At 41.0% G+C, this 27,112-nt stretch overlaps 2 protein-coding genes across 3 annotated transcripts; both read left to right on the top strand.

Annotated features, from left to right (window-relative positions):
- The first annotated feature begins 5,364 nt into the window (after positions 1-5,364).
- Positions 5,365-6,377, top strand: Rps17 (ribosomal protein S17). Its single transcript, XM_076326268.1, has 3 exons — positions 5,365-5,494; positions 5,779-5,930; positions 6,064-6,377. Exons 1-3 carry the CDS (start codon positions 5,492-5,494, stop codon positions 6,302-6,304), a joined length of 396 nt encoding a protein of 131 aa, XP_076182383.1. The 5' UTR covers positions 5,365-5,491; the 3' UTR covers positions 6,305-6,377.
- A 914-nt stretch (positions 6,378-7,291) lies between these two features.
- LOC143154290 (ubiquitin carboxyl-terminal hydrolase 3) lies at positions 7,292-19,091 on the top strand. Of its 2 annotated transcripts, none has more exons than XM_076326263.1 (6): positions 7,292-7,893; positions 12,346-12,493; positions 14,443-15,235; positions 15,437-15,679; positions 15,794-15,987; positions 16,878-19,091. In XM_076326263.1, exons 1-6 carry the CDS (start codon positions 7,803-7,805, stop codon positions 17,038-17,040), a joined length of 1,632 nt encoding a protein of 543 aa, XP_076182378.1. In that variant the 5' UTR covers positions 7,292-7,802; the 3' UTR covers positions 17,041-19,091. The 2 variants fall into 2 exon arrangements, with proteins under 2 accessions (XP_076182378.1, XP_076182377.1); XM_076326262.1 differs by lacking the exon at positions 7,292-7,893 and adding an exon at positions 9,454-9,736.
- The last annotated feature ends 8,021 nt before the right edge of the window (positions 19,092-27,112 follow it).

Genomic DNA, 27,112 nt, shown 5'->3' with positions numbered 1-27,112 from the left:
TTTTCGTTTCTCGGGGAATCAAATACGAAAAAACACGAGTGAATTTCGACTGTAAAGATTGTTCACGTTCGTAAGTGTAATAAATGTTCTAGAATTGTATACAGAATTGTCGAATAGAATGCTCGAGTTTAGAATATGTTTAGAATATAGAGAATTTTATTTAAGATAAAATTGTACTTTTCGAGACACGTTTAATTCACGATATTGTTAATCTTTGTTGATCTCGCGCCACCTTTCGTTTCTCGGGGAATCAAATAGGAAAAAACACGAGTGAATTTCGACTATAAAGATTGTTCACGTTCGTACGTGTAATAAAGGTTCTAGAATTGTCAAATAGAATGCTCGAGTTTAGAATATGTTTAGAATATAGAGAATTTTATTTAAGATAAAATTGTACTTTTCGAGATACGTTTAATTCACGATATTGTTGATCTCTGTTGATCTCGCGCCACCTTTCGTTTCTCGGGGAATCAAATAGGAAAAAACACGAGTGAATTTCGACTATAAAGATTGTTCACGTTCGTAGGTGTAATAAACGTTCTAGAATTGTATACAGAATTGTCAAATAGAATGCTCTATTTTGAACTTGTTTGTAAGTGTAATAAATGTTCTAGAATTGTATACAGAATTGTCAAATAGAATGCTCGAGTTTAGAATATGGACGCTTTCAAGGAAGAGAATTTTATTTACAATAAAATTGTACTTTTCGAGACACGTTTAATTCACGATATTGTTAATCTCTGTATCGAAAACGAGGCAATTTCAACCAAAGAAAAAATCCTAACATAATACGATTGCATATATATTAGATTGTTCGGAAAGTCATTTCGTTTTTTTTTTTTTTTTCGATGAAAATGAAACACGATTTTAGCTAGAGTGTATAAACATTTTCCATTGTAAAAATGGAACTTCAACTTTGACACTTTTGTTACTATGATACTTCAACTTTGAACAACTGTAAATATATTGGGTTGTTCGGAAGTCATTTCTTTTTTTTTTTTTTAGTAAAAATGAAACACGATTTTTTTACAGTGTATACACATTTTATTAAATCATAAATTCTCCATTTTAGAAAACGAAACGACTTTACCAAAAATCCAATAAAATTTCTCTTCTAATTCTCATAATCCAATACGTAAATTCTATTTCTCCGGATACTCGACTCGGACCATTTTCACAATAACTGGCACATTTAATAAATGGAGTATTGTACCCTAGAAAGGGGTAGGTCTATCAGCCCTGGTCCTGTCACATATTTTGGCACGCCCTATATAACGCGTTTCAGCGTCACGTGCATCTGCGAACAACTGTCTTGCGCACTGAATTCAATTACCAATGACACGAGTACTCACCGGGAAGACGCTGATGACAACATCGAACAAACACACGTCTGGACGGCTTGGTGACAACTATACTAATGAATACGCGACCCACGAATAACGATCTACGTGTATACATCTCGTTCCCGTACGCGAACAATGAGGGAACAACTAGGTCGGTTTCTTGCAAATTTTCACCGTTCAACATTATAAAATCACCACGTTTCCCTTACGCATCGTAAACATCCGGATAAATTATCTAAATCGTGATCGTAAATTATCTATTACCTGCGAGCGAAAATATACCACGCGCGAATAATTGTTATTAACGAATCGAGGATTTTTTAAGAGATTTCCACGGATTGGAGAAAGAACTGTGAACATTTCGTGTGGGGATATTTTTAACGAATAAGATTCTCGTTATTTATAACGTAAAATTCTGTAGGGAATTATTCAACTATTTTACATTACATTGTAATGTGGTAGAGTAAGAAAATAGTAAGAAAAAGTTGGAATTATTGTTGTATTTTTTGGATGTATATTAAATACTTTGATATCTTTTAAGTTTGTAATACCTATTGCAACTATAATTTTTGATAATTATTTGGACACAAGAAACACTACTCCGTTATAGTTTTAGCGAATGGTACGTTTACGTTAAGTTGTATATATAATTTTGCAATTATTTAATATCTTATTAAAGCAAAACGTCATTTTAAAAAATACTAATCTAGAAGAGAAGTAAAACAAAATCATACTGAACTGAAAAATGAGCTGCACGTGGACGTACGTATGTACTCCATTATGCTCTATGCTCCATACTCCAAAAAGTGTAGACGATTCATTCGAACTAAAAATTTCAAATTTACTCTTATCTGTAAAGATGGCACGATTTGCATATAAACATATTTCTTTGTAAATTCGAATCTTTACTTCTTATTGATTTTATTTACGAAGCAATTTTTGCGAACTATTACCCTGTGATATTTACGTTACGCAATTGTATAATTTTTCGTTCTGCTTCTGTCGTTTTCGAATCTTTTCGACCTATTTCGAGACAATAACGATCAATTTTATACAGAACTAATTTTAACAGCGGCCTTTACATCCAAAGTCTTGTGCCGTCAATACGATAAATAATTTATTATAAAAATTTGTCTCGAGACTTCTACGAATATGTACATAATATTCTCTATTCGTTGAAACTAAATTCTACAATGTTTTCGATGTAATTAAGTACTGTACGAATACTTTTTCTATCGAGCTTACAGAAGTTTGTAACTCACCAATCGCATCCTTTCTTTGATTAAAAACGTCGATACTGTCCCTTACATGGCTCTCGATATTAAAAATTTTGATCAGGCAGGTTCAAATTCTTTCCATAAATTTCTAACGTATCTTGCAACAAAAAAATATTATCTTCAACGCTCACTTCGCGACACGAGGATCAATCTAATACGATACAAATTGTTTTATGAGTCACAAATCACGTGTGCACTTCCTTCAACCAACGGTGACAATATTGCTTTCCACGAATCACGTGCCTCCTTCAATCAAAAGTGTCGATACTGTCTCTCACGTGACTGCTAATATTGCACACCCTTGTTGGACTCATTTTGTTCAATCCATTTTGATAGAAATTGCCCGTGCACTTTAAAAGAATTAATAATTTCAACGTTCAATTAGCGAAACGAGAACCAAGTTAACATGACTCACGCTCCTTTATAAATCACAAATCATATATATGTCTTTCCTCCAATCAACGACTACCTTCTGTCCGTTGCGTTGTCCGTAACGATACTCTCTCGGAATTACCACACTACGAACACAAAATCACAGCCAATCGCGTTTGGTAATACGTATCGCGATTGCAAATTCAACCCCCAAAAAGAAAGAAGGAAAAAAAAGAACACAAAATATTGCACGAGCATTTCGATCGCGATGCATAAAAAAATCGTTGACAGGGGACGAAGAGGTATCTTTTCTTAAGAAAAATTACATCTGTTTGATGTATCGCGTGTTGTGTTCGCGAAAAGACAACGTTGCACGCGAACGCAGCAAGAGAAAAAATGGAGGGAATCATCACGAAACGCTGTGGCAACGTGTACCGTGAACGTAACGCGATACCGTAATTAGTTTCGGGACGGAGAAGAGCGTTAATCGTGGCTAAAAGGTTTTTCAAGCCCGCATGATTAAAGCGGCAACGCGACATTTCTTTGACGACGCTCCGTGCACACATATATCGATGATTTTTTGCACGTCACTCGGCTGGCCCAAATTATACGCGTGGCTACGTAAAACGCCAACGCCAGTCCTTGCTTTCACAGCCTTTTTTCTTCTACGCGGCGAGCAACACACTCGTGTACGATTCGTTCGCGGATCGTGGTCAGCGTGTATTTTCGATGAAAGTGAAAGAATGGAGTACAACGACCCCTCCTCGTTACGGAGAAATTCCCAACGAACGTTTCCGTTAAAATGGTTTAATAGCTAATGTTAAAGGTGGCCAACGTAGAAAGATACGTGCGAGCGATCGGGAAACGTGTAGAAGTTTTCACGAGGAGAAAGCCGCCAGGAACACGAGGACGCGATGTCAGCTGACAAAAACAAAGACCGCGAGAAAGAGTCGAGCAAACGGTTGTCGGGGTAGACAGACCGATACAGAGACACGACGAAGACACAACATCGATATAAAAGTGACAGGAGGTTATTCCCGTATAACCCGGCGTCGCGTTGTCCATGCCGATTCGGCGAATCACCGCGACGACTTTTCTCGTACAACCAAATAAACGGTCCTTACCTGTTAAGTATCGCGGCGGTGCTGGTTCCCACGTCGTTGGTGAAATTCCAGCGATCTTGCTTGGTAGGACACGAATGTCACCGACTTTGGCACACGATACACAGAACGACTATGTTTTGGCAGTGGTTCGCGGCATGTTCTTCCGGCACGAGGTCTTCGACGAAGTTAAACCGACGTTGACATGTGTACGACGGAGAACACGATGGCACCCGCGCACAACTATTCGAAGTAAATTGTCAAAAGAACAAAACCGAACTTACGAACCGAGCTACTACCGATCGTCCCAACCACTACAGGCCAAGTGTAGCACCGCACTGACTGCTCTCGCCGTTCACCAAGGCGATAAACAAACTCGTCGCCTCTCCCTCGCGAGTCTGCCCTCCTTCTCGCTACCCGTTATCCTTCTTCATCTCTGTATTGACTGTCTCTCTCGCACGGCCAAACACCGACTACCGTGCGCGTTGAACGAAATCTCGGTCTCTCTCGCACCGCGGCGTTGGCAATATGGTACGATCTCACTCTCATTGCCCCGTCTTCGTTGCTCCAGCGCCTCTACATCCTTGTCGGTTTCTCTCTCCCCCCTTCCTCTTTCTCTATTCACGGCACAGTGCTGCCGCCACACACTTTCAACCCACTATTGCATCGAAGACCACTTGCACCCTGTCACCTGGCGTTCTCGATTTTCTGACATTTTACGAATTGAACGATAGCTCATGATCGAAAGCATTCCCACTTTCAAAGAAACCGAATGTCACTCGCGGAACATAAAACGGAAACCTGTTTAAGCTTACTCCATCACACAGCAGCGCAACGCGCGACATGTTTTGAGTCACTGACGTTCCGTACTGCTTTGCGTTTGTATTCATGTCGCTAGTGCCACCTTCTGCAATCATTCGTAACAAAATTTTTTTACAGGTAATTGTATTTTAAATTTTTTAAATTAACATGTACCAATATTGTATAAATCTGACAATATTTAACACTATGGAAATCATTCAACATTATCCGTAGTTGTGATTAAACGCGTGTACCAACATTTGATTATATTCTGCCTTATCCGGGTAAACATCTATTCGATGATACAATTATATTGTTCTATATGACGATTGGTAAAAAAATTATTTTATACCTTACGAATCTAGCTTGAAATACAATGTACAAATTTTTATTTTCATTTTTATTCGTTTGCAGTTACCATCTGTATATAAATAAAGTTTTTGGGAAACATTGTGATGCAATTTATAGATGTCTCTAGTATCGCGACTCGACCCAAAGCAGTGTGTAATTCTCTATACGGCCGCTTCTGTTGATAGTTAGACGGCGGTAGTATCTCTCTTCCATTTTGCTTTATGTCTTTTCCGGTATACTAGGCATCATGGTGCGTATGTTTTGATATATTCTCGCAATAATCAGAAAAAATCATTGCAATCCGTTGTTAAATGTTGAAATAAATTATATAGCAAAATATTAACCGATATATTTTAATACGGAAATTGAAACATTTACTCCTCAAACGTGTTATAATAGTTGACTGTAATTTCAAAATTTGAGGTTATGTTTTGCTTGTGTTTTTAGAACATTAGTTTGCACATGTGTCTAAGTGAAAATTGAGTTTAATGTAAGGCATACGTAAGTGTAAAACATTATTATGTATGATTCCAGAGTCGTGTTAGGACCAAGACGGTCAAAAAGGCCGCAAAGCTAATCATCGAGAAATATTACACTCGATTGACTATGGATTTCCATACGAATAAGAGGATATGCGAGGAGATTGCTATTATTCCGAGTAAATCTTTGCGAAACAAAATCGCTGGGTATGTACTCTTCAAAAATATGTTTGAAAAGTTCACTGTTTTTGTGTAACAACGGTAACACAATACCATTAACAGAAAAGTGTAGAAATTTACGATTCCGTCTGATTTATTTGCTCTAATGTTTATTAAACAGATTTGTTACGCACTTGATGAAGCGTCTTCGACACAGTCAAGTCCGTGGTATTTCCATCAAACTGCAAGAAGAAGAGAGGGAACGCAGAGACAACTATGTTCCCGAAGTTTCTGCTTTGGAACACGACATCATCGAAGTTGATCCTGAAACCAAGGAAATGTTACAGATGCTTGGATTCAATAATATTCCTGGTCTCCAACTCACACAATCTCAAATACCTCCGTATAGCAGACGTTCTTAAAATATTCTTTGTATCAAATAAGATAGTTAGTGTTGCATTTTTCAATAAAACTGCAGGCTAACGTTCTAAATAATTCATAATCTTTATACGTTATTTTTACCATGTTGTTATTGTACCATGTTAATTTTAATTACAGACAGTTGAATTGATCTAAATCCTCAAAATATTTAATAAATGTACGCGTTCAAAATCCAATAACATCGAATAATATCGATATTACGCTTTAAGGTGTAATATTGGGGAATTCACGTACTACGTATAAGTTCGAAATCAAAGTACGCATGCGTAAATGTCGGCCATTTTAATCGAACTAAAGAAAAGTGACATTCGTTCTATACTTCTACGCATTGTTAGATATACTTTCCAGATAAAAATATCATTTGATTTTTTGATATCGTTGAGAAAGATATTTCGTGACACATCGCTGATTATTTTGTTAAATGCTTGTACAAAATACTTAAAGCCACTTATCGAGTTATCGACTTGGTGAATTTCTTCGAAATAACGGGATTAACAGCGAAATATAAAATAACTACGCTAAATTCGATATAATCTCGCTCTCGTTAATTCGAACGACGCGTTCACTATTATTCTATACGTAAAGTAACCGAGAGAACTGCTTTTTGCATTATTTTCAAAGACGTTACCGACTCGAAACATTCAAATACTGCAATATTATCCCGTGATAAAAAATTCATCGATGATACCTTTTCTTACGGCTGAAATGTCAAGATAATAGGACATCGTGTCGAATAGATTTTGCAAGAGACGACGCTCAATACGTTCGCGTCTGCATTATGGTGAAACGCGTCGCCCTTCCAAAGCGCCCACACGCTTGAGCCGGACCTGGCTAACTTGTTCAGAGGCTGCGCGACCTAGCATGATCCAAGACTAGGTAGCCTAGCACAACCTGAACGGTGGAGTGAGGTTCAGGAGAAAGAGTGAGAGAAACGAAGAGAGTAGTTGTAATCGCACGCCTGCGAATGTTGGAACTCTTGCGAGCAGGGAGGAGAGACTGTACAACCGGCGAGTCAGTCGACTATTAGTGGTCTGTGACTCTGGAGGTAGCCCGACCACCGCAGAACCGAGCCCGACGCAGCTCGGTTGCGTTCGGTCGGTAGTCGGGGCCAGTCGGGCGCTCCACTGCTCTTTTCGGTCTGCTCGTTTTCCTCAGTCCGTCGTCGTTGCGCATCGAGTTCAGTTGCATCCTTTCTTTTTCGTTAAGGACAACGAATAGTACCCTTTTCGCGCTATGTGACGGATATTACGGGGCACCGAGCGTACCCCGACTTCTGTATATCATTCCCACCCTATCCTTCTGCCTGCCACTACTCTCCTTTGCCCAAAGAGAGAGAGAGAGAGAGAGAAAGAGAGATAGATAGATAGATAGAGAGAGATAGAGAGAGAAAGAACACGTTGTAAACGCAGGCACGTACGTACGCAGGCACTCGCCGAAGAAGGGGCCACGAGGGCCCCGTGGAATCGTGCCTAGGAAAACATGGAGTGTCCACATCTTGCTCAAAGCGTCCAATTCGGTGGTACCGACGTAGAAGCAAGCTGTACAAAGGATCTACCGTTCGTCTGTGCAGGTAGGACCCCACAAAAACCCAAACCTTTATTCTTACAGCAGCTTCAAGGAGGAGCTTGTGTCCGAGGCTGAACCTGGGCCTCTATCTCTCTGTTCCCTGACCGATCCTTTCTTCGCAGGTTGAGTTCTATTTTGCACACCGTTCTCGCTCGGCTCGATCTCGATCTTTCCTTCACTCTATTGTCTCCCATTTTCTTTACTCCCTTTTCTTTTGCGTTCTTTATCCGTTCCTCCTTCTTCGTTCCTCTCGTTGCTCTTTCTCTCTTTACCTCTCGTGACCGAGGCCCCGGCCGTTCCTCTCGCGGCCTTGAGCCGTCGTAGCCGACAAGACGAAGCAAACCATTTCTATTTCCCTCTAAAAACTAACGCATATTTCGAAAAGGTACGTCGTACCGTTTATATTCGTTTTGTTTTCACAGTTGATACACGGTATCGATGATACTCGGCTGGACGCACGACTCTACGTGTCGTTCGTATGTATCGCGGATCGAACTCATCGTGCAATTATATACGTGTCTCTTCGCGATATAGGCGCAAATGTGTATGTGCCGTGTGTGCGAATACGAGCAAGTTTGCATGCGCGTGTGCGGGTGTACGTGAAAGTCCACTCCTTGACGCATACGTATATGTGCAATATAGTTGGTGTATATGTGTCTCCGTTCATGGGTGTTCTCTACGGACCGAACAAGAGCGTCGTGGACGTGCGCTGTGCATCGTCCTGCTGGGAGTTCTCAGTATGCGGCGCGGCCGTCATTGGAAAATCAATACCAGACGGCACTAATCAGCTGGCCTGAGATCTGTCATTAGAACTCGCCAGATAAACGTGTTCGTCGTTCTTGGACATTCCCGTTTCGCATTTTTTTTCTCAATTTTATCCACTTCCTACCGACGAAGTGTCTCGAGATAACTCAAGAAGTATCGGCCGGAAGACGCGTTCGAAAAATCAGTGAGAAAATGTCAGCCTTATAGGTAGTTTTTCCCTTATTTCCGATGTGCTTTCTCCTCCTTCGCGGATGCGTCTTTATCCTTTTTCTTTGCACAGCCTCTAGTACTATATTTATCCGAAATATGCGCAATACTTTTATTGCTCGTCTTGAAATCTCCCTTTTATTCTTGACCCATTCTCCGTTGGCGAACTTTGCGTATTTATCGATCGAAAATTTCCTAATCGAGGCTCGATTTCCATCGTTCGATAATCGGTGCCGGACTACAGCGCCTTTTCTCTTTTAACGGCCTCCTACGGTCGAACTGCCAACAAGAAGCGTTTTACAATCGACACGTTCCTCGATGTGTTTCGCGAAATCCAAAGATTCGTGTCGTTTAACCGTAGACAGATTCCGAGAAGAGCCGATCGTGTTACGTAAATAACAAACACGGTTTATTCTGCCTTCGTTCTTTAACGTTCGGATAGCCCTTAGAATAGAGTCGAACATAACGCGTTTCACGAAACATATCCATCTTACTCGATATGACGGCGTGGAGAGAGAAAGAGAAAAGGGTGGAGAGAGCGGGGTAGGGGTAACGGGGGCCTCGGAGGAACGAGACAAATAGTCAAGGAGAGAGTCGTAGAACATTTCAGAGGTGTACTCTAGCAGCGATGAGTCAGGCGGAAGATTTTTTTTCTCGCAGACGTTTGATTGCTCAACTCGTTCAGGTTATGCGCGATTTCCTGACTACTTGCTCGGGATGGTCCACGACGTGTACATACGTCCGAAACAATTCCGTCGGTGTTCGTCGCCCGCAGCCGTTACTCTCGAGAGATCGTTCACGCTCGACGAATCGCAACGTATCCAAGTTGCAAGATCAATTTAAATATCTCCGTGGTCTTGCGAATAGTGACGCTGGTAAGAATTACCAAGCGGCTCGCACGAGTCGCGCAGGAGAAAAATCGTCCCTCGTGGGCTATAAAAGAACCCCATGTTCCACACCTTCCCTCTCCCCCTCTTCTGGCTCTTTTCCTGCGCTGCAAGCTGGTTCGGGTACGACGTTGCAAAATCGATAACGGCGTCGTTGCTAATCGGATGCCTCGATACGAGTGACATCGCACGAACGAATTTTTTTCCCAACGTTCATTTTTTTTCACGATCGTGGACCTCTCTTCTGGTGTCGTTGCTCGCCTCGGTTTATCTAGTTCGTTGCGGGAACAATGCATCGCGAAATTCTTCGACGACGTAAAAGTGCAGTAGGCGTGGCGAATCGAATCGTTCGTTACCAAGGCGGAAAGAGATGGAACGACGAACCAAAGAGACGAGGGAGCGAACGAGAGATGCGTAGTTGTTTAACAGTCGTTAGTTACCCTTCGGGTTCTTTTCTCGCGTTTTACGATCTATTGACAGGATCTCGATCTCGACCGATCCGAGTCTTTCGGGGAATGTGAAATTCGAGACTCTTTTGTATGTGCATTGTAGATAAATTGACGAACGCTGGTATGGCTGTGGGCACCGAGCTACATCGATGCGAATCTTTCAAAAATACAGCGAGACATTTCGTTTGGTAGTCAAATTGAGAATTGTCGCAGAATTTTCAACCGTGCATGCACGATTCGAGCAAAAAAAATGTTCTTTCTATTCTTATCTACTGTAACAATCGAATGCATGCGGTGCGCGTTATAAGACTCGGATTTATCGTTCGCCGTGTGTAGACTCTGTCGTTTATGATCCAAACTTTGTTTTCCTTTTTCTTTTTTTTAATAATTTCTCCCAGAGAACAAATATTCGCTAAAAATGTAAGAATGGGCAAACATGCGGTTGTGTACAGCGCGTTAATAAATCGGAGCATTAGAATGCGTTTCGTGCATTGGAGAATTAATTCTTTAAGGATGCGTATCAAAATGTACATGTGTATTCGATGTGTATTGATTTTCAAGAATACATTGAAATGGTAATATTGTTCCATTGGTTTGTGTATTTTTTAACGTCGGTGTATCGGCATTTATTCGAGTATATACGACAATCGACGACATCTAAAGTTCTCGCCGTGTTCACGTGCAACGCAATGGCTGTTAATCTTATCGGAGCACTTTCACGATGTACACGCCACGTTCGATAGAAATTTCTTCGATTATCGTTCGCGGGTACTCGCAGGCCCGTAGACCGAAATATTTCACGTAGAATCTCGAACTGTACCAGTTTCTTACGCGCGATTGCGAAACAAACGCGTATCCAGCTCGATACGACCTTCCAGAAGATCGGATTACAGTTCGCACTTTTCGTGCGGGCAACCGACGTCTCAATTCACCGTGTGTGTAGTCGTACCATTTTCTCTACAACTTTTACATCGTTTTCTATCCGGCCGTACAACGTTTATACGCCGACTAAAAATAGTTTTACATCGCGCCGCGTAATATATAAACATTCGGTAGCATAATCGATTAAGAGTGTCCAATTTTTTCAAGTATACAATATTTCAAGGGATTTTAGCGAAATTTCATCACCGGATCGATGCGTTCCTTACACCGTGTCGTAATTCTTGAAACTCGTACCACCGTGATTAATTAACCTAACGCACAAACTCGAAGAATTCTCTGTTTGGATCCCTGCGAGCAACGGTGTGCCCGAAACGCGTGGAAAAATCGAGCATGCAAAAATCTGAAACCCGATAGAAGTGCGAGACATTTCGCGATCGATCGACTGCGAAGGGGGTGTGTCGAACAGCCTTCCATCCATTCACCCTGGTTTTACGCGCTCTCTTGAGAATTACGTAAGCCGAGACGAGCCAAAATGATGGTGCATCGTTACAGAACACGCGTTATTTCCTAACAATCGGACCTCTCGATGCGTTTCTTTGTCCAAGATTCGAAACTTTGCGTACGTTGCACCGCGTACGCGGACTTTATCGAAACAATGCCACGGGAAATATCGTAAGGCGTTTTCGCGAAAATTTTCGCACCACTATTATCAAAATATTCGAATATTCGAATATTCGAATTTCTGTCGAAGCGAACAGCTAGCAAATTTCACGATTCGTGTTTCAGACGCGTAGTGTGCAACGAACTAATTCGTTGCAAGCGATCCTTTTATTTCGACGACGTATTTTTTGATCGACCAGTCCCAACCGACACGGAACAAACTGTCCAACTCTGTTTCAGCTATACTTTGTGCGAGACGTACGCGTTCGTTCAGAGTTTCAAAGCTTTAATAGCACGAATAGGAAACATTTCGTCCCCTGAGGATCAGGGTGGTATTTAAGACGGTTTTACCATCGTTTGAGAAACGAACGGCGTGAATGCGATACGCTCCAGATAAGAAATAGAAACATAGAGACAGTTTCAGTTTAAACATTTCTTCTTTCTTTTTTTTTTTTCTACCTAGGGTCATTCTCATCTTGGGGACTCTGTACAGTTTTAGTCTTTGGTTTACCATTTTTTCTACCGATACAGTAGTCTAGAGATCCTTTTAAAGGCGGTGTGGTTAACAAATGCGATATTATTCGTTGTTTTTATTATTGTCAATAGTATGTGGCACCGAGAAGAGTACGTGGCTCTGTCTCTACTGCGGGGCCGTTCACTGCGGACGATACGTATCGGGCCATGCATTACAGCATCACGAACAAAATACTCAACACTGCGTATGCATCGACTGTGAGAACCTGGCAGTATTCTGGTAAGTGTTAACCCTTTGCTCGCGCTACGTAGCCCTAGTTGTTGGGTCGTTTAGAAAAATATTTCGTCTCTTTTTTTTCGGTGAAAATGAAATACGATTTTTGTAGAGTGTATAAATATTTTATTAAATTAACCTTGATACTTTTGTGCAGTCGATTAACCCTTTCCTTTGCAATATCGTAACTCTTGGTAAGGTACACTTGGTAAAGATGTTAGGAAAATCATTTCATTTTTTTTTTTGGTAATAATGAAACACGATTTTTTTTAGAGTGTATAAATATTTTATTAAATTAACTTTGATACTTTCGTTTGCAATATCGTAACTCTTGATAAGGTACACCGAACCTAAGAACCGAGGATGAATTTTGTCCACGTTTCTTTTTGGTGAAAATGAAACACGATTTTTTTTAGAACGTACAAACGTTTTATCAAATTATATATCCTCCATTTTGGAAAACGAAATGACTTTCCGAACGACCCAATATTTGTACTCGATACAATTTTCAACTTTAAAGATTTGTCTCTCTCGATTTATTCGTAGTCGTTCGCATTTCCTCGAGTATTAGAGAAATCTCGTTTACCTTCGTCGTTCTACCACCAATCAATGACAACCCACTGTCAACACTGTATCTTACAATGTTTGAAACGTTTCAATTTCGATCGCCAAGTTTAACCACTTTTTCTGAAATATTTTGTTGGAATGGATGCAATTTTTCATTTCGTACGTTTTACTAGGATTGAACGAAAAGTGACGCATTTACGTTTCGATAAGTGTTGTAAAGAAATAATCCTTGAAAAAGAATTATTTTCAGAACTTGGTCGATAAGACGAACCGTGAACTTTCGAGACAACTTTAAGAAATTTTTGACAAATAGTGGCTACTATATTGTGTACAAAAGCAAATACCGGCGATAAGAGATAGTTTTGAAGATTATTTTCCATTTTCCTTTATTAAAGTATCTTTCGTTAAGTTAAAACGATGAAATCGACGTTACCACAGTCGGATTTGTGAATATTTGTAGCATATACGCCAAAATGTTGAATATTTTTCGAACGTTGGTTCAATTTATCGAAAAAATTCGTTCGAGAAACCAAAGATTCGATTGTGCAATTTGCGATCGATTTTTTCGGCTCGTACAATTTTAACGAATTATTAGGTTATTCGGAAAGTCATTGCGTTTTTTTTCGGTGAGAATGAAACACGATTCTTTCAGAGTGTACAAACATTTTATTAAATTAACCTAACTTAATAATTCCGAAGCGTTCACGTTTCGTTTCCGCGTTGCTACGAATCGCAAGTCGCACGGCCGAGCCGTAGACGGCGGCCATTTTTTAAATATTGGGACTAGAAAGAACGGATCCATCGACTGGGTCGTCGAATCGATAAAACGTTCGAGGGTACGAACGTACAATGTTCGAAAGCTTGGTTATCTCTGGGTTTAATTTTCGTGTTATTCGAAACGTTCGAGCGTTAACCAGTGACTCCATTAATCGAGCAGCCCGAGCCGTAGAGGGCAGCCATTTTTTCGAACGTTGAGGGAACGTTCTGAATCTAATATGTACAACCGCAAGGATAGGCAGGTGGTTGACGATACATAAGAGTATTCATTGATCATTGTACGAAGTATATTTAAAGCCAATTGATAGCAATCCATCACGACTAACAATTATCGTGTCACAATTCTCACCAACCTTGTACAACTTTGCACGAACAACTGTAAATCCAAACCTACGACGCAAACACAGCTAGGATTGCCACGTATCCCATCTTCGATGAATGATCTTACAATTATACTCTGCACGACCAACTATAAATTTCTTCAAACGAAAAACCCTACACTTTCTATATCCCAGTATCTAGTAGAATTGTTCGAGGAACGATCGATTGTCTCTCAATCTTTCCTCGTTGCTCCGATACCGAATCATGCTTAACGAAAACTGTATTTTCAGTTACATGTGCGACGAGTACGTGGTTAACGACACGACGAACGGTCAAATCGAGAAGATACGTCGCGTTACCTTCCGCAAGGATGAACACAAAGAGAACGAGGAGAATTGGAACACGTCACCGTCTACGACGCCGTCCTCGAGGAGAGAGAACAGCGACAACGACAACGACGCGGATGCCCTATGGAAAGCGGAAGTGGTCGTGAGGAACCTTCGACCGAGAACGGCACGGAAGAGGCTACATTCACTGGACGGCACGAGTGGGGACAATCGGCCGGCGACCAAGCGTAGGAGCTCCAAGATAACCAAAGAGAAGAAGGTCGTCGGCCTAAGAAATCTCGGGAACACCTGTTTCATGAACGTCGTGTTGCAATCGTTCAACAACATCAGCCACTTTTGCGAGTACCTAACGCAGATGCCGTGCCTGGAGGGTATACCTTTCGACGAATCGCCCACTCACCGGGGACGTATCGTCACGCCTGGCCGTGCGAAAGAGTTGAGCATGAGCGACGCCCTACTCGCCGAGGAGCTCAGGAAGGTACTACTGGGCTTGAACCTTGGCGGCTCGAACGGCCAGGCGATCTCACCCGAATGTCTTTTCCTCGTCATCTGGAAAGTCGTGCCAAGATTTCGGGGTTACCAGCAACAGGACGCTCACGAGTTTCTTACCTACATGCTCGATAGACTGCACACGGAGCTGTTGCAATTGCTGCCCAGATTGGGACACGAGCCTCTCGGTTTGCGCGGCAAGCAAAGCATCGTCACGGCTGTGTTCGGAGGCACCCTTCTTAGCGTGGTAAGTCGACGAATCGTTCCCGGAGAGAAATTTTCTTTTCATGCGTTGACACGTTCGTCACCGGTTAACGTTTTATTATCATGATACGGAACGACGGCTGGGAGCGTCTTTTCCGAACGAACATTCTTTTGGAAAGTCATTTTATTCATTTTCTTCTTGGGAGAAGCGCGGACGAATTATGGATCGCGTTTCCTCGCGCAGGTCCATTGCATGAACTGCCGTACAGATTCCAAGACGCACGAGCCCTTCCAGGATCTCTCATTGGACATACCGGACAGACTGCAAAGACGAACGAAAGAACAGGAAGAGGTATGCAGCCTCACGTACAGTCTGACGAGATTCTTCAAAGTCGAAGAGTTGGCTGATAGCGAACTCTACTTTTGCGACAATTGCGTGGGAAAGCAAAGGTCCACCAAGAGGTTCTGGATACACAGGCTGCCTAATGTTAGTTGTAATTTAGTTTAACAGTAGACCCTAACGAACTTTTACACTGTCGCGAAATTACCGATGCTTTAAAACTAAGTTCGTATCAGGACTAACGGTTGAATTTCGTTTTAGGTGTTGTGCCTTCACATTAAAAGATTTAGGTGGTGCAATTCTTATCGCTCGAAGGTGGATACACAAGTGGATTTCCCAATGAAATCGCTCGACATGTCTGCATTTACGGTACGTGGCATGAGTGGAACAAAATTGGGTGCTTCGAACAGCCATCTGTACGACTTGGCTGCCGTTATCGTGCATCACGGTTCAGGGTATGTTTCATATATTTTTCACACTCACCCTTAAGTGGTACGGTGGGATCGACACGAACCACACTGTCCTCTCGATGCAATCTTTGACGTTAATTTTCCAATTTACAATACCGTAATGCGTTAATACGACACATCAACGTAAGCACAATCGTAGATTTAGTAAGATGGAGTACATTTTTCTTCGGTGGAAGAAAATTCACTCTGTCGGATCGATAATGTATATACTTGGTCCTAACGGTTAAGATTGTTCTACGAATTGAATCTAATATGTACAACCGCAAGGATAGACAGGTGGTTGACTATACATAAGAGAATTCATTGATCATTGTACAAAGTATATTTAAAGCTAATTGATAGCAATGCAGCACGACTAACTATAATCGTGTCACAATTCTCACCAACCTTGTACAACTCTGCACGAACAACTGTAAATCCAAACCTACGACGCAAATACACCTAGGGTTGCCACGTATCCCATCTTCGATGAGTGATTTCACAATTATACTTTTGTGTTCTATGTTCTAGATCGATAAGACAGTGTCCAACTTTAAGCAACGTAGCTCTAGAAAATTCAAATATAGAATTGTATATTTAAGTTTACGGCATTATGTCGCATATACGTTAACAATTTTGAAACACGGTAAAACATACCAATGAACAATTAAACGTAATCTAGGGCCTTAACGATAAGAAATATACGTGCAAACGAATGTTCATGATAATACATACACACGTGAATTCTTTTTGAAATTCACAATTATTGTTCTACTTCACAGTTCATAACAAGTGGCAACCCTGAACACGCTCTTGTATTGTAAACAATTTCTTTTCGTTATATTCTGCGTTAACGATACTTTTATTGACGGTGGATATTGAATTATTTATTTTAGTGCTGGAACTGGACATTACACTGCCTTCGCTGTTCACGATGGACAATGGTTTCACTTTAACGATAGCTCTGTACGACCAGCGACCACAGACGCGGTCGCTAAGTGTAAACCTTATATTCTGTTCTACGTGCGAAAAGAGTTTTCCATTCCACCCCCTTTGTGACGTTGTTTCCCCAGCCAGTCCCGTCCTGATGGTGCGAGCTTCGACGACGATGGCGATGAGCGAACGAATAAGAAGTAAGATAATTCGAATACGAAGCTGAATGGTGCATACAGCAAACGGCCAAACGGAAGAATCAGAAGACACGCTGTTTCGAGGTTTCTAAAAGAGGAAGGAAGAAAACTTTATCCATCTGTTCCGAACGAGTGACCGTTTAGCACGGTTACGTAGCATCGTATATAGGAATTATGTTTATTTACGATAAGCGTTAGAAACGAATTCTAAGGACGCAGCTAGTTACAGATACTTGCATTGACCGAAACCGGTAAATTGAAAAATAACGACTGATTTCCAATTTGCTCGACGTCGTACAGTAATTTGCCACATGTGTGCACGTGTGAGGGCAACTAGCACGATGTACGAGCACAAACCCGGAAATCGATTCGAGTTTGCCCTTTCCGTCGTTCGAAGCGAAACAAATATTAATTGTCCGCAAATGGACGACTACTTGGTTTCATTTTACTTGAACAAGGTGTCTTGCGTAATTGTATCGTCCGAAATATACCACCTTTACTTTCAATATTTAAAAAAGAATGTTTTCACCCGCAAATTATACAGTATTTCATTTTTGGTGCACGTGTCTTTCATATTGTCACAATTTTTTTCTATTAGTAATAAATACCGGCTCGAAAGTCAAATTCAAGTACCTATTTAAAAAGAAATCTTCCCCCCGTAAATTATACAGTATTTCATTTTGGGTGCACGTGTCTTTCATATTGTCACAATTTTTTCCCATCAGTATCAGATACCGGTTCGAAAGTTAAATTGAACTACCTATTTAAAAAGAAATCTTTCCCCCATAAATTATACAGTATTTCATTTTTGGTGCACGTGTCTTTCATATTGTCACAATTTTTTTCTACGAGTATCAGATACCGACTCGAAAGTCAAATTCAACTACCTACGATTCGAATTCGTTTACTAGTCTATAGTATTTCGATACAATTCTCGTTGAATCATAAATCATAACCGTGAATGATAAAATATAGTAACGAGCAAAAGCTTGAAAAGATTAATGGAATATTGTTCGACGAAAATCGACCGTTTGTACGTCCTTTTCGAATCTCAGCGACCATCTTAGAAATACAACAAAAAGCGAGAAAATTGTGTTGGAAAGGAACAGAGAGCTGCGACTTCTCTAAAAGCGAACAGTTATCAATTAATCGAGAAAATTAAGTAGACAGTTTCGTTGACGTGTAACCTAGAATGAAAACGTGTAAGTGGTACAACGATACGACTTTCGTGGAAAGTAGTTTTTAATAATACTAGTAATAGGAAAAGTATTTTGGACGATACGGTTAAGCGGGAGGTGTGAGTTCCGTTTCATTAATTTTAGTTTCTTCTCGGAAGCATCGTTTCGTAGAATCTCTGAACTTTGTTTCGCCCAGTTAGCGATTGTACGGTATTTAACCAAGCATTTGGATGTTAGCCCCGCTATGGTAGACAAAAATACCATTACGATGTACGACGTCACGCGTACCGATCGCCTCTCTCTATGTACGCGCGTGAACATGTAGGGGCATACCGCGGGACTGAGCTTCCTCTCCTTTTTCAGAAACATCGGGAAAAAAAAAAAGAGTACTCGAGGCAGATCGCGGAAACGCGTTGCCTTTAGCGTTGATTTTCTTTATGCTCGTTTTCGCCGGTGTCTCGGTGGTCGTTGACCACCTCCCTTCATCGAATCGATTAAAGCTCCTCCCGGCCGTGTAGCGGAATAACGCGTAATGCGTACCTCGTATAGTTTTAACGCGAAAACGACTGGTCTTCTCGGTAGATAGATTTTTTCTAGGCTTAGCGCGACATCGTTATTTCGAGGGAGCTGGTAAACGAAAATACCATATAGAGCCAACCACTCTGTTACTTCAGAAAACATGTTACCTTATTCCTTGGATACTTAACACACGACGACACACACGTATCACGAGAACACAATTTACATATACACGAATCGTTTACATGTGTGTGTTGACAAAATACACGTATGCATGCATGTATGTATACAAACACGTTCTCTCTTTTTCCCTTTCCCACGATTCTCAACGGCTCGGCGACTCTTATGTGATTATTTAAAGACTTATTTTTTCTATAATCGTAACGATAATAACGATAATAAGTTAAAGCGTAGCGAAGAAACGCTTTATTAAGGCGATAAAACTCGATAATGTGCATCTTCGGTAAAAGACTCACTCGTATGAAAAAAAAAAAAAGAAAGAAAGAAAAAAAATAAAAGAAGAAGAAGAAGAAGAAGAAGAAGAAGAAGAAGAAGGAGAAGAAAAAGAAAAAAGATGGAAGTAAGCGTGCAACACTATTATTGAGAATAAATGAGATATGTACGAACGACGTATAAATAAAGAATATGAACGACGACATACACTTTATTTATCACGACTCGAGTTGTTGATTTTGAATATAGATCTCACGTTGGCGAGTATCTCATGATTTTATTATATAAAATCAAAAAGGTAAGAACATTTTCAATCGTGCTAAAGTGTAACGCAATCGATGTTAGGAAATTCGTTGAAGAGTTCGTTGAAATAATTATTATCAAATACGTAATTCTACAAATGTATATATACAAATGGTGTAACCTTTGGACAAAGGTAAGGACAAAAACAACATTGTCACGATTTCGTTGATCGATCGTGTACACGAGACGTAGCGTGTCTCCGCCTCGATATTACAGCATTGAAACGAAAAATCTGTTGTATCGATGCACTATAAACGAGGAATCAACCTTTCCTTTTCTTCGACGATAAACAAGATTTCTTCTTTATCAACTTCGAGCCACCGCCACGATTTACCCGCGAACGATACTTCGAAACCGAGGTGAACGAAATGGGTATAATCATTCGATAAAATTGCAAACAAAGGCAGCCACTCTCCGTATTTTCACTAGACCTTGTATTCTCAAAATGTTTATTTCTCATCGTACTTTCGCGTACGTTTTTCTCAGCCACTTTCGTGACCAATGGACTCCGAAATTTCACCCGTCTTCCTTTTCGTTTCGTCCAGATACCTTGTTTCGGTCGATCCCGCGTTAGGGACAACTTGACGGACGTGTCTGGCGTTTCTCGCGGGCTCTTAACGAAGAACACCGAGTAAGGATCCCTGGGCGATTTGCATTTGTCCATTGTGCTCTTCGTTGCAGCTGTTGTCTCGTCCTGGTCGTGATTACCACCGAGTGACTCGTGTTCTTGAATCCATAGATCGTCGCGATCGTGTCGTCTGCAAAGATGTTTAGGATCCAACGTGGTCCTAGAGTGGTCGTTCTTGGTATACTTCTCATCGGTTATCGTCGATGAGTTCTCGTCCGGCGAATCGTCTCTCTCAGTGTTCGTTTCCAATGTATTCTCGTACACCTTGAACTCCTTCGTCGAAGAGGAGTCTGAGCAACTGTCCGCAACAGAGTCCACGCAATAATCTCGATTCTCGTAGATCACGTTCGCGGTGTTCGGATCCAGCTTGATCTCGTCGCGTTTTTTGGACTTCCTCAATCTGACGGAGACTCTCTTCACGAATCCTCGCATACCCGAGGATCGAGTTTGTCCTTCTTTCTCGTAACCGACGATACTCACCGCGGTATCCTCGAGTCCACGATCGGCGAGTCTGGTTATACTGGGGTGTATATCCAGCTTGTAGACCCTGTCCAGAGAGCTGGTATCCTCCGTGAGGCTATCGAATCGGCCGGGAACTTTGTACTTCATCGATGCAGCGCTCGTCTTCTCCGAAATCGTGAACGGAAATCGGTCTTGGCTCTTTTTCCCGAATCTCGGAGAGTCCCTTGTCGCGTCGTACGGATGTTGCAGCTTGGACATGGACGAAGAGTGAGACAACGAGTACGCAGGGCCCTCGTGGAACGTCTCTGTGACGTACGCGACAGTACCCGATTGTATGGTCTTCGTTTGTTCCGCGTAGATGTTCCTTCGAATCTGTTCAGCCGCCATCCTCTCCAAAGAAAATCGAACACGATTGTCGACCGTTTTACCGTTTCTCGAAGTCTTCTTCGTTTCTGGCGACGAAATCAAAGCTTCCTCCTCTGATTGCAACTTGTCCTCCTCGACGAAAACGTCCTGACAACAACCGTCTCCGATCCGATTCTGAAGATTCAAATTGGGCTCGACCGTCTCGGTTATCCTTTCGCATACGTCACCTTCGTAGCTAGGTTTCGAGTATTTCACTCGATAGCTGATCGTTCGATACGGATGCACCAACATCGTAGACTCGATAGACTTTATCCTCGATTCGAAGTGGTATTCTTGCTCCTTCGCTGATAAAAGTTCGCGACAATCTGGTGACGCGAGAGAGATCGTTTCGCTCTTCGTGAGAACGCTGTCCGTTCTGTCGCTGACTCTGTGATCCTTTCGATCCTCGGAGAAGTTGGACGATACGAAGGTGTCTTCTACGGTGAGTCTGTTGACGGAAGTAGGCTCGCTGACACCGAGATCACCGCTGTCTGTACGATTTCGCGTCTCTTCGCATCGATCGTCGCTGTTTGTTCGAACTTGAAACGAACTCTCGTTCCTCGAGAGAACGTCTCTCGAGATCGTTCTTTCGAAGCAGTCCGATTCGCTGCAATTCTGCGGTGAGTTCGATGCGTGTCTCGAATCGGAACGTTCGCACGGTTCCTTGGAATTGACATTCGTTGACGAAACAGTCGCTCGATTAACGTTCTCTTCGTAATTTACGCTCGAGTAACTTTCCAAAGAGGAGAGATCGTCGCCAGACTGTGCAACTCGGTCGTTCTTTTCCAGGTCGGATCGATACAACTCGGGCAATTGTCTGTTTCGAAACGTTTGTTCGTTCGAGTCGATCGAAACACTCGAATTAACCTCGATGAATTTCTTCACGTTCGGTGAGATTCTGTGCTTGTCGTTCGGGACTTTCACCGGTATCCTCGATGGCAGACTCGGTGACGATACGATGGACGGGTTACTTTTGATACGAGTCTCCTCGCGTTTCAGTGACATCGCTCTCGAACTTTTATCCAACGTCGCGTTAGTTACGGGGGACCCCACCCTCGAGACTGCACCGTGCAACTGACCGCGAGTACGCGCGTCGCTCGTCACTTGCTGCGCCAGAGAGACGTTCGAGAGCGCGACGATCAAATCGTCCGCGTTCAAACACCTCGTTTCACGATTCTTGGCGACCGGTGACGCGAAACAAGACGCTTCTCGCGAATTCAGAACAAGAGTGGGAACATTCGTGTACTCTTGACGGTTGGAAGTAGCCGCAAAGTCACGGTTGTCCGTTCCTACAAACAACTCGCGGTCATCTTTATTTCTCGCTCGTGTGGAAGTATTTTCTTTCCGTTTTTCTTGTAATTCGTCGATGAAATACTCTTCAGAGGAGAGCGCGGCACTGTGAACATCTCTCGTGGATGATTTTAATCGCGAACGACGTCTCGCTGTCGAAGACACGGACGACGAACGATCGTTAAAATTTAAAGGGTTTCTATTGGGGGATAATCCGGTGAGACGAACGGAAGTTGCAGCTGTAGCCGAACGATCGGTTTTCGGATCGAAATGGACTCCGCTCGAGGAATTCTCACGGCTGGAATCCAACTCGCTGCCGGAACTGAGATTTTTCAGATCGAGACCAACTTGAGTTCTATAACCACTGAACTTGGCAGGTTGAACGTTGCTCGAAGAAACCGGCGAGAGTGGTTGCAGCTCAATTTTATTTTTCGGTGAATTCTCGAGGGACAAACTGGAGTAAAGACGAAGCAACGACGGATTACTTCCTTGCGACCTGGACGAATCGTTGACGACACTGTGTCGATACGAACTGAGAGTGTTCGGTGTTCTTCCCGATAATGGCGAAAACCTTTGAGAGTAACTTTTCGGCGTTTCGATCATAGAAGGTGTTAACTGTTCGGATTTTCCTTCCAATGGCGTGCTTTCTATTACCGTACAGGTAGCCATCGTTCCGTTATTGTTGTTCAATCTGGAAGTATTGTCTTCGCTAGGTTGCGAGACGCCCATTATTTGATTCTTTACACTTTCGAGATGTAGTTTTCTTGCTCTTCTGCGTGCTCGAGCGTCTTTTGCTTTCGACTCGACGAAAGGTTTCCTCGACGATGTTTTTCGTTCCTCTTGTTCCTCCCTCTCTTCTCTCTCGACGTTCTCGTCGATACGATTCGTCGTGCTGTAAAAGTAGAGCTCCCGTTTCCGGGAAAGACGACGACTGATGTTGATCACACGATTCGCCAAACGTGTAGCTTCGTTCGGTGAGGGGAGACCCCGAAGACGTTTTCTCAAATCGGAAGGAGAACTTCCCTCAGAGCTGCTCCTGCTTCTCACGGGGCTGTCTTCTTCCTCTTCGTCGAACGAGTGATCTGCACCATCGAGGTTACGTCCACTGTTTGTTCGTCGAGCGTTCAAAGTTGGACGTTAGTGGTTAAAATTTATACGTCGAATTTAAATAAGCGTTACAGTGGAGTCGAACTCAACTGGTATCAGGAAGTCGATCATTTTGTCAATTAGCAATTTATTTACGATCGTGAAATCGACTTTGTACAACCAGTTGAATTTTATCCGATCGTAGCGTTTAACAGAGACACACATCGTGCCAGTTACGCATTATTTTCCATGTTTCGTTAATAACGATAATAAATACAAATGCAATTAGATTCTTTTAGCGAAAATTAAACAGCCATGTCCGTTTAGAAGATTTTACGTTGATACATTTCGAATTTCAAAGAAATTAAAAGATATTGTCCGTATAGTATACTTTTTATAAAAGTGAACAATTATATGAGAATACTAGTAAATTAGAATTATTATGGCTACCGAATATCCGTAAATGTGCTTTACCTTTAACGTATCTTTTAAATTTACCTCGATGTGGTAATTAATAAACTGACAGGATGTAAGAGGTTATAATGTAGATTAACACGGACTGAAAATTCGTTTATTTGTTACGTTCGATTATAAAATTGGTAATTAAACAGTCTTGAAAGTAGCTTACCTTTCGATTCCTATTCGAGCAATCTTTTTGCTTTTTCTTTACTCTATTCGAGAAACGTAACGAGACATTAACATCGTGTTACTTGTGACTATGTTGAATGCAACGATGAACCACGAGAGAGAAAAAAAGAAAAAAGACGACAGATCAAAGTTTTTGAAACGACGATACGTAGGTAAATATAGGTAAAAATGAAGTTCGTACCAGCGAGAGAGAATAAGGAACTAGGTGTCTTTATGTCGGTGTTCTCTAGAGGTTTGCCTTTGTTGTTCGACATGACGTGTCCATGGGAAACGTTCTAGAGTTCTATCGTTCGCAGATCTTTCTCAAAAGGTTAACGAAACATTTAGGTTGCGTTGCGTTTATCATTGTACGTATATAAAAAAACATAAGAACACGTCTTGCACAGCGAAACAACTAGATTACGAACGTTCACGTTCGAGTTGTAATTTTTCCATGGTTAAGGTCGCGTGCTGTTAACTCTGAATCCGAATACCTAAAATTGAACATACAGTATAAATTCTATTTACAACGTGTACACAATTTGGCTCTGAACTTGTCAAAAGTTTGTGTAAATTGTGCAATCTGTGTATCTGTGTATTTATTTGCTCACAATTATTCATTTGGTAATTATTTACACGTATTTGACAAAATTTACTGCAACAGTACAGTATCTAATTTTGTATATTAAAATATTGTTATTACTAAATTACTAACTAAGCGTAAAACGATCAATCTGGGTATACATATACGAAAGAATGCAATATTGGAACGAAAGGAAGGACAATGATGCACAATGACATCTAATCTTTAAATGTGACACGTATGAAGAAGTGTAGGAAGTGGGAGGTGGGTTAAAAGAAGATATGACTAAATTACTAAGTTTAAAACGATCAATTTGGGTATACATATACGAAAGAATGCAATATTGGAACGAAAGAAAGGACAATGATGCACAATGACATTTAATCTTTAAATGTGACACGTATGAAGAAGTGCAGGAAGTGTGAGGTGAGTTAAAAGAGGGCATAACTAAATTACTACCTAAGTGTAAAACGATCAATTTGGATATATATATACGAAAGAATGCAATATTGGAACGAAAGAAAGGACAAGGAAGGGCAATGACATCTAATCTTTAAATGTGACACGTATGAAGAAGTGCAGGAAGCGGGAGGTGAGTTAAAAGAGGGCATAACTAAATTACTACCTAAGTGTAAAACGATCAATTTGGATATATACATACGAAAGAATGCAATATTGGAACGAAAGAAAGGACAAGGAAGGGCAATGACATCTAATCTTTAAATGTGACACGTATGAAGAAGTGCAGAAAGCGGGAGGTGGGTTGAAAGAAGGTATAACTGAGGGACGATTTCGCTATGGGGACACGAAAAAAGGGGCAGTCAGTACGTTACAGGCTACACCTGGTAATGCTACATCCCCATAGAGACGTGTCGCTTGCATTTCGAAACAGCTGTTTCCCATTTGCGCCTACTCCTCGTGCATACAAACACCCGCCAAAACGGGAATCTTGCCGCCAATTCGTTATTTTTAACATGAAAAATCTACGAACTGTATTTCTATAGGTATAAACAAACTTGATTTTGCTTCGAAACAATGTTTACAGTTACTATAATGTATCGACAACTCTCGATTCGATCCCACGGAAAATAATACGCGGGAAAGCAATTTTCCTTCTTTTTTCGTCACGATTTAATTTATTACATTTGTACGTTCGTGTAATAGTCTGAAACTTGCCTTCTTTCTTTGTCACGACTTTATTTATTACATTTGTACGTTCGTGTAATAGTCTGAAACTTTCCTTTTTTCTTCGTCACGATTTAATTTATTATATTTGTACATTCGTGTAATAATCTGAAACTTTCCTTCTTTCTTCGTCACGATTTAATTTATTACATTTGTGTAATAGTTTGAAACTTGCCTTCTTTCTTCGTCACGATTTAATTTATTAAATTTGTACATTTGTGTAATAGTCTGAAACGAATGTTAGATCGGTTTGAAACCTTTATTTAAACGAAAACTTTTAGCGATAACTTATCTCCATTTGAAATTCGACTCTATTAGTTGGTGGTACCTTCAACAATAATACATTATTATGTAAAGAATTATTGGTTTAGAAATTTCAAATCTTAAATATGATAAGAAAGTTTAGTATACTTACTGAAATTATTTTATTCTTTTTTATGAGTTCTATGAAGGAAGTAATTTGTAGAAGTGTGTATGTATAACGTAAATAAAATAAACAAAAAAAGTGCAGTAGTTAACCAGCGTATATTTTAAATTACGTTTCGATCCTCTGTTTTCAGATTAAACGTATACACGACATAAGAAAATGTACGAAATTGTTCATAACTGTTAATACTACACTAATACGATATTCTCTTCTCCTATAACAGTATTAGACGTGAAAAGAATCGGAGGAGAAACAAGTTTTGTCAACTTGTCAACCTGCCAAATAAAAACAATTTACATAATACAGTAGTGACGAATAAAAGAATGCTAGAACAATTCCGGTACATGTTACTGGTTAACTTTTGTCATTTAATTATTCTTTAAAGAACTCTCAAGACGATTCGAAAGCAGAGGATTGGTATTTGAAATATACCCTTGTTCGAGTCTGTATTTCTCTTGTTTACTCTATTAATTAGTTACGTTTGGTTACATTTGATTAATACTATTAATCGTTTACCAATAATTTTGCAAACGTCATACGTACGTACGTGTATCCGTAAATATGTTAAAACTTGAAAGAAGTGGCGTCGGTGACCCTTATTACGGTACTGGCCTCATTCATCGATGTCTCCGTTACCGGATTGGTCTGTTGCGTAACGCAAGCCTTTTGATTCGCTCTTGCGCCCCATTGAACTTCTGTAACCGTCATTTTAAATGGGAAAACCGGTGCAGCTTTCCGAACGAAGAAACGTTGGCTAGTGCCTGGGAAGTAGAGGCAGCACAATCTTTGCCAACATTCGCGGTTTAGAGTTCAAAGGAAGAAGACGTTCAACGTACATGGATAAGTGTACATTTT

This window comes from Ptiloglossa arizonensis, chromosome 14, assembly GCF_051014685.1.
Source record: "Ptiloglossa arizonensis isolate GNS036 chromosome 14, iyPtiAriz1_principal, whole genome shotgun sequence".
NCBI lineage: Eukaryota > Metazoa > Arthropoda > Insecta > Hymenoptera > Colletidae > Ptiloglossa > Ptiloglossa arizonensis.
The sequence above is the reverse complement of the archived record's forward strand: the minus strand, read 5'-3'. Positions and strand labels throughout refer to the sequence as shown.